General features: G+C 53.6%; 1 protein-coding gene across 1 annotated transcript; it reads right to left on the bottom strand.

The window, feature by feature from the left end:
* Nucleotides 1-1,815: 1,815 nt before the first annotated feature.
* Nucleotides 1,816-8,272, bottom strand: NLE1 (notchless homolog 1 (Drosophila); the record flags this gene model as incomplete). Its single annotated transcript, XM_009882740.1, has 10 exons — nt 1,816-1,890; nt 1,960-2,119; nt 3,080-3,282; nt 3,430-3,476; nt 3,865-4,000; nt 4,460-4,652; nt 6,136-6,233; nt 7,627-7,703; nt 8,004-8,083; nt 8,178-8,272. Coding segments are annotated over 10 exons (1,164 nt in total), but the record flags the coding sequence as incomplete, so codon positions are not given.
* Nucleotides 8,273-8,274: the final 2 nt, after the last annotated feature.

The following is an 8,274-nucleotide window of genomic DNA, read 5'->3' on the forward strand; positions in this document are numbered from 1 at the left end:
AGGAATAAAGTCCTAAAATGCATCTTCTGCACCTGCGAAGCATCTGAGACCCAAACTCCTGTTCTGAGTTGTAGTAATCACTGGGTAGCAACTGCAGAATGAGGGCTATGGAGAATGTTTTGGCCTTCATACTAGCTTGCTGCAATTAAATTGGACAATATAATCTCTATTTCTTATTAATCACACCTTGATTTTCACTGTTTTGTAAGCATCCTGGAAATAAACACTAAATCCAGGTCTATTTGCCTCATGACTGTTGGAAGCTTGAACTGACTTACAAAAAGGCTCATAAGCAAGCTTACAAATATATAACTCACAGTGTGAATCCCTCTCACCCACTGGGCAAGTAAATGCACTTAAGAAATTTCAGAAGGAGCCAGCTCTGTGCAATGGAAGTTTTGCTATGTACTGTGACAGTCCCAGTCCTGCTGTCAACACGTATCCAGGGCAAGGGACAAACACCACCCAAACTGCCTGCTCCATTCTTCCCCTTCCCCACCCCTTCCTTCCTTCCCCCCGAGCCAGCAGTGGATGGGAAACGGGCACTCTCCCACCTGTCCAGAAGCAAAAGTGCCTTGTTTCCTCATTTCCAAAAACCATCAAGACCTGAAAACTCAGCACAGCTCTAACAGTCATTAGAATTCCATGCCTGTTGCACCCTGAACGGATGAGTGGATGAGTTATCTGCCGTGGATGCGGAGGATCGCTAACAGATAATGCTCGGCACAGCCCACAGGGAAACGGGCTGAGTGGAAAGGCAAAACCTTACTGGAATAACGAGAAGCCCCGAGACCTTATTCTCAGCAGATCTTTGTCCCAGGCATGCAGCCGAGCACAATTCTGCAATGTAATGATGTGCTGAATTTTCCCCTTCCTCCCTCCCTCTCTGAAGGTCACACAAGGACAACCCTTTCTGTTCCTACTAAAAGTCTCTTCCCCGCAGGATTCTTCACACAGCAAGAAAGGGCACAAGCTGTCCCCCACCCCTCCTTTGCCCCTTTCAAGAGGGCAGGCTACTGTAAGGCTGGAATTCCAATACAAAGCCAGTTGAGATGGAAGCAGATGAGACAGCCCTCCTGTAATGTTCAGAGGAAATCATCCTGCAAAGCACAGCTCTTAATAAGAACTAGAATTAAAATTTCCTTAAATAAATATAAGGAAAGAGTCCATGAGGAAAAGCAGCCAACAGGAACAGGGGAGTCGTGCTCGGGTCAGCCTCCGTTGTCTATCACCTCGCAGATCTCCCAGGCAAACTGTGCCAAGGGCAGGCCAGCCCCGGACGAGACCGGCGGCTTCGTGTCGCTGCTCCTATCGTCGCCATCTGCAAACGGAAAGAGCTGCTGCATCCCTGTGGTCCGACACCAGCACTGTAACAAGGCCCCCAGCAGGTACTGGAGGAGAGCAGCACAGCAGGGGCCTGAGGACTGGGTTCCTTTACCAGCCGTAATCAAATGGCAACCAGCTCACAGGAATTTGTCTGTCTGCATAACTGGGAGACAGAGGAAGGTGAGAAAGGAAGGGTCTGACCAACTGGTGCAACTGTTCCTTCCCCTCTCCAGGAGCCAAAACGTCTGAGTCAAATTTCACCACTGACTGCTCAGTTGGAGGGACTCTGCTTTCTAGTCATCTCCCAGGGGACAGCAGCAGTTCCTGCCCTGAGGGAGGTCAGGTCTCCAGGCTGGAATTTGGCCCGGCGCTGTGCTCTCTGCAAGGAGAGATCACGCCCTAACCGTGTAGGTCTCTGCAAGGAGACTGCAGCTCCGAAGGACACATGTGATGTCTGCAACATTCTCTATGGACAGACAACAAGGTTACTTACATCCGCAAACACTTATCCTTCCCTCCACTCGCTACCCTCTGTCCGTCCGGGCTCCAATCCGTTGCATACACCTAGTACAAGGGAAAGACACAGTTATCTCTGGCTTCTCTCAAACACCTCGTCTCGATGAGACACCTCACCTCGTCTGCATGACCAGGGAGATCGATTGCCAGTTTCTTCGTCTTGGCATCCCAGACTTTCAGTGTGCTGTCACTGCTCCCGCTCACTAGCAAGCGGCTGTCGGCTGACCAGGCGATCTGATATACAGCCGAGACGTGCCCTCTCAGCGATGTCAGGTACCTGGTGTGAAGGAGGCACAAAGAAGCTGTTATAGAGGAGAAGGCAGCTAGTTTCGTTCCAAACCTGCCCTTGCCCAGCCTCCATGTTTCTTCTCCACCTGTGAGCAAGCATGGTCACGGGATGCCCAGCACACCCCAAGCCAGCACACACAAGGCAGTCAATTGATATACAGCATCCATAGGTGGTTCAGTCTGTCTAAAAAGTCCTCCCAGATGGGCTCAGAGCCTTCTAGAGGATAGAGAGCTCTTCATCTCAACTCCTCTGCCAAGAATCCCTTATCCAGCAGGCAACAACATAGCCGCACCATACAGACGTGTCCTCCTTCTCTCTGGATGAGCAGCCTAGATTTAGAAGGACTGTTAAAACTACTGACATGAACCCAAGCTCACCAGTACAAAGGCAAAACAAGGGAAGGACCGCTGCCTCAGCGAGCTCACCAACACTCTAGCAGTAAGTTAAACGCTGGACTACAGGAGCATCCAAACACCAACAGCACCATTTGTAACTACAAGAATTTGCACCGTCCAGAACAAGCTGTTCTCTGGCACAGGAACTGTTTAAACTGGGTCAGTCTACAATGTGCAACGCACATGTCTTCAGGAGGGCAGCCGAGTGGAACATCCCATCCCACCATGACTGTGCCTACCCCGGAGAACCGACCCTGCAGCAGGCAGCATGTGCCGCGCGTGTGCCAGGCAGTGCTGTGGCTGGGTGACAGCACGGTTGCACACACCCAGCCAAGCACAGACCCCGTAACACAAGAAGAGCCGGACAAGGGACATCCCAAGGGCAGAGAGAGACAGAGGCAGCGGAATTACTTTGCGCGAGTTCAGGCTACAGAGATGATGAACACACCAGGGAGTTGCTGACAATGACATTGGGGCCCATCTCTGTGTAACCTGTGCATTACACGCAGACACCATACAAGCACCAACTTTGTAACAGAACAAACCAACTCACTTTCCTGTCCTACCATCCCAGAGCTTTATGGACTTGTCAAAGGAAGCACTAGCGATGAGCCGGGTGTCTGGCGAGAAGAGCACTTGGTTAATCAATGCTTGGTGGCCCGTCATTCTCTCTAGCGGCTTCTTGTCTTCTGCTGGTCTCCAAAGAAACAGCGTGAAATCATCTGAGCCAGAGACGAGCCTTTCTGGTTCCTGACCCTGAGAAAGGGATGAAAGCCCAAGTCTTGTACAAGCCAGGTGTGGAGAGCTCGGAAGCACACCAGTGTTGGGATCAACAGCCAACTTTCCACATTTACTGCTTCCACCAGTAATAGCATTAGAAATGACAGCACAGACAAAACTTACCCTGACTTGGTCATACCTCTGCTGTGCCTTGTCCTTCAGTTCTGCCACTGAAAGAGGGAAAGCGAGAGAGTAAGAATGAGAGATTTGCAATCCTTATGTGAAAGGAAACTTTATAACCCTGCGATGCCAATTCCAATCCTGGCTCTGTGGGACAAGCAGATGCATTTGTGACTGCTCAGCCACTTTCTCTTTGCCAAGCACGGTATTTGGAGCAAAAGTCCTTGAAAATAGAGTGGCCTTCCCATCCCCCAGACTGCTCGACCCTGTGCATGGAGAAGGAAGATCGTGGCTGCCAGCATGACTGACACCAGCACAGGACCTGCTTCCAGCTCTCAGGATTCCTTTGGCTCGTGGCAGCGTTAAGAGGAGACATCAGGTCTCCTCACTATCCTCCCCACCGCCTCCTCCAGCCTACGACACGGATGCTGCACTTACAGGAGCCGCTCACATCCTGTGGGTTGATGGTGGCTTCAGCAGGTTCGAAGGCACCAGTGCGGAGAACATAGTCGGTGCTAAGGGCCATGGTGTTCACCCAGTGAGCGTGGCCCTGCAAGGTGCGGCAGAGGACCCCCTGGAAACAAAACCACCCGCTTACAGAGGGATGGGCAGGACAGAGTCAGGCGGCGCAGAATCCACCAGACCCACTGTACTGCAGGGACCAACCCTAAACTTTCCAAACCTTCTTGCCCAAGAGGCAGGCAGGGCTGCAGCCAGGCTTAACAGGGAAGAAACAACCACTGTTGAGCTTCAGGAACCAGTTTCTCACAGGACCTTGTGAGGAACTCCCCCCAAAACAGGTCACTCAATGGGTGTTTCCAGCTTTTAGCCCCATTGTACACTTTAGAGATGAAAACACTGCACAACATCTACCCCTTCCAAATGATGTCAAGCAACAGGCTCTGACAGGTCAAGAGGATACAGCACCTCCATTTTCCAGGGCATAAGCTGTGCCAGGAAGAGCAGACAAAGCCACAACACAATGCATCCAGCCCCCTTCACCACCAGCCCCAGACCTGCCCGCCTGACTTACATCCTGGGTCCTCCAGACTTTGATGGTCCTGTCCTGGGAGGAGGAGTAGAGCAAGCCATCGCCCCCCCACTTCACACATGTCACCGACTGTGTGTGGCTTGTGAGGATTTTGTCACACCTGCCCATCAGCGTGTCCCAGATGCGGATGCTGCCATCCTTGGAGGCACTTGCCAGGTAGCGGCACTCCGGGTTTCTGGGCAAAAAGAAGATCAAATCCATTTGCACAGTGCACAGAGCTCCTCCACCAAGCTCTTCCCCCATCAGCCCCAGAGGACTGAAGGACCCAGAAGTCAATAAAAGACAACTTTCTCTTTTGGCTTAAGATCAGAGAGGCCAGGCAGGGGCTGAGCGCTGACCTATGGAGAACAAGATCCCACAGGGCCGGGGAAGAGCAGATAGATGCTTCCCTCCAAAACCGACTCCAGGGCTGCACACTAACAGCATCAATCCAGGGTAAACCTGGCACCTGTGACCTTGGCAATGACCTTGTTTTCACAGCAGGCAGCTACAACCCACTGGCTAACGAGGGGACCACAAACTGGTACCTTCCCTGGGGGGTGGCTGGAGAGTGCCCTGGGCAGGGGGTCGGTCTGCTTTACACAGGCAGCACACACCAGCAGCAACGGGAACGCGTCAAATGCTCCCCTGCCTATGCTGTGCTTTGCCTCCAGCAGGAAACATGCCAGCCTGCGGACAGAGCGCCACTGTGCTGGCAGGGCTGAAAGCAGCAACCTCCATCCACGTGGCTCAAGGGGGGCAAATTTCACACATCTGGAAGCAGCTGGCCACAACTCAGCAAGGACAGGGGAGACACAGCCCTCTGTGCTTTGCACAACATCTTTATCACTCGACATGATTTTAACACCAAAGAAAGTGGTCCCTAGCACCAGCAGCGGTGAGGAGGAGCACGGCCTCCCCTGTTGTGCAGAAACTGAGCAGGAAGCACAGCTGGCTGGAGACAGAGAAGTAGAGCCCTGGCAGGGTCATCTCCCTCCTCGCCATTTCCTCATCCTCCTTTATAATCAGTTTTTGCTAATCCAGTTAATTGTTTGCAAATAGCTGGAGTTTCCTACTGGAAAATTCAATTTGCAGGGCTCTGCTCTGAAGGACCCTTTTTTCTTTCTTTTTATTTATTTATTTCTATAATGTCTTGGATTATTGGCTACAACTGTCCTCCTCCACCCATCTCTCCCAGACAGAGCTTTAGCTGATCGAAGGGATAAGGGGATTGCACCGTTAATCAGTCCTCATGATAAATAAAACAGGATGACAGAGGCAACCAGGATGCAGGAGAGCAGAAAGGGAGTGCTCTGCAGAGCCTGAGCTTGGGCACCGCGAGGGGAGGCTTTCCTGTGCCCAGCTCAGCACGCTGGGGAGAAGCATATCAAACGTTTGTCCAGCATCATGAAAACATTGCTTTCCATGGGCAGGTATGTCTTATATACAGGGGAAAAGAGGCACAGCCTGGCAGTAACTTCCCCAGCACCCTCCCAGGGGCTGTGAGCAGTGCCTGGGCTAGATGCATTTTTCCCAGCCCACCTTGAGGGCCGTTCTCCTGCACGCACCCCCTCTGCGCACCGTAACAGGAGAAAGGCAAACAGGAGCAGTGCCCTTCGGGTCAGGCTGCTCTTTTCCATACGAGTAAAGGGGAAGGACTGGGATGGCCCTTCACTTACATGTGGAGCGGCTCCCAGCACAGACACGTGATCCATTTGGAGTGGCCAGAGAGCACCCGGCCGATCTGATTGCCGGTGGCTGGGTCCCAGAGAAATATCTGTCCAAAAGAGGAAGCAAGAGGGTCGCGTCAGGCCACACACATCATGTGAATCCCAGGGACGCTCGGGTTCTGGTTAGAAAGGATAGGTGTCCTTGGGGTCACATTTACATTGGCAGAAGCAGAGAGCAGAACGGGAGGGGGGCAGGAGGGCTGGATGCCTTTCCAGATCCCTGCAGCAATCAGCTGACATCTCAAAGCATGAGACCTGATCACCCTCCTCTCTGCCTAAAACGCTGCTGCTACAAAAATACTTGCTTCAACTCAAAACCAATACAGGTCCCCAAAAAGCCAGCCTGAGCCTTTGACGTCCTGTGCCAGAGAGTTAGTGAATGTTTGCAGGGTGCGATGAAAGCCAGAGCGCGCTAAACGCTACTTATTATCTGTTTCTGTGGGTGGGACACATGCTGGTTTTCTCTTGTATTTGCACTCTCTACATAAATGTTCATCTAAAGAGCCAAGGCATTAGTCATCTGCTACTTAAAAACCTGGGAGAAACAGGGAAACGGAGGACAAGCAGCTCCCTGGGTTAGATTAAAGCCAGAGTGGCACCAAACCAGGGCAGAGCCACCCTGGCCCGGCCTGTGTCCCTGGGGCTGGTATCAAAGTAGCCCAACGGAGTGGCCACTCGGAAACTGAGTGTGGGACAGCAGCGCTCGGCAGCTCCGTGGCCGCTCTCGTTACTCCCAAACTGCTCAAAGGTCAGATCAAGCGACTGCCCCTCTGCAGCTCAGCAACTTACTGACTCACTTTCAACTGCCCACGAGTGCTGCCGCTTCCCCAGGCGTTTCTGTGCACACCTTAAGCACACACATTGTGCCCCACAGCTGGGACAGGGCCGCCTTCGCATTCCGGCAAGAGGGAATTTGGCTGCGTCTGAGCAGGAGCACTGCGAAACAGGCTGCTGCTGCACATCCGGGTCGTGCCAACAGCAGCCCTGGCTTGGCCGGGCGATAGCCTTTCTCGCTCCAGACACCTCCCTCGTGATGGAGCCGTCTGCCAAGGACCACATTCAAAACCCGGACTCTTTCCTGCACAGAGGGACAAGCGTCTGCCACAAGACAGCACAGCTCAGCGGCAAGAGGTCTACAAAGGTGACAAAGCCGGAGCCCTGCCCGGCACAGAGTTCACAGATGCCACAAGCAACTACTGCGATGCATCCACGTGCAGAGCTCCTCCAGGGAATGCCAATCCTGCTCAGAAGAACTGAATACACCCCTCACGCCCCAGAAAAAACAAGTCTTTGCCCCTAACGTCCCAAAGCCCCTTTATCAGATTTCATTTTGGATCAAAACAGGACTGCAGAGGGTCTCCACGCTCCCACAGACCGCTCCTCGGTGCAGCTGTCGGGGCATTTGGCCCTGTGCTGAGGGACTCAGGAGCCAACACGTACCTGGCTGTTCTTGCAGCCCGAAGCCAGCTTCTTGCCATCGGGTGACCAGGCGATGCTGAGCACCCAGTGCCGGTGACCTGGCAGAGAGAGCACGAGCGAATGTGAGCGGAGAGCTGTGACTGCCTGTCCGCCGTGTCCCAGCACACAGCCGCTCCGATGCAGGACTGGAGGTAAGGGTCACCCTCTGTGTTCCTCCAGGCCAGACCCTCTTCCTCCATTTCATTAATGAAAGAGAGCTACTCCCCCCGGAGCCACAGTCCCAGCTGATACAATTCAGACAACAACCAGGCTCTGCTCTGTTTGTCCCCTGGAGCAGGCAGGGGGTCCCTGAGGGAAGTTGGGGGGGAGCTGCCCTCCCAGGACACCCCTAAACTCACCTTTGGCTGTGAACTGTGGTGTCTCTGTGCTGAGGTCCCAGAAGCGGACGGTGGTGTCTCCAGAGCCGCTTGCCAGGTACCTGGAAGAGGAAGAAGAGCCCGGCTCAGCGCAGGGGGGATGACAGCAGCCACTGCCTCGCCCCGAGCCCCCCACCCACAGCCCGACCCTCGTACTTTCCCGTGGGGCTGAAGGCCACGGAGATGACAGCCTCGGTGTGCCCCTCCAGGGAGCTGGTGCAGCGGGTCACCGCCCGCACCCTGAACACCGCCC

Source organism: Charadrius vociferus, unplaced genomic scaffold (assembly GCF_000708025.1).
Source record: "Charadrius vociferus isolate BGI_N301 unplaced genomic scaffold, ASM70802v2 scaffold793, whole genome shotgun sequence".
NCBI lineage: Eukaryota > Metazoa > Chordata > Aves > Charadriiformes > Charadriidae > Charadrius > Charadrius vociferus.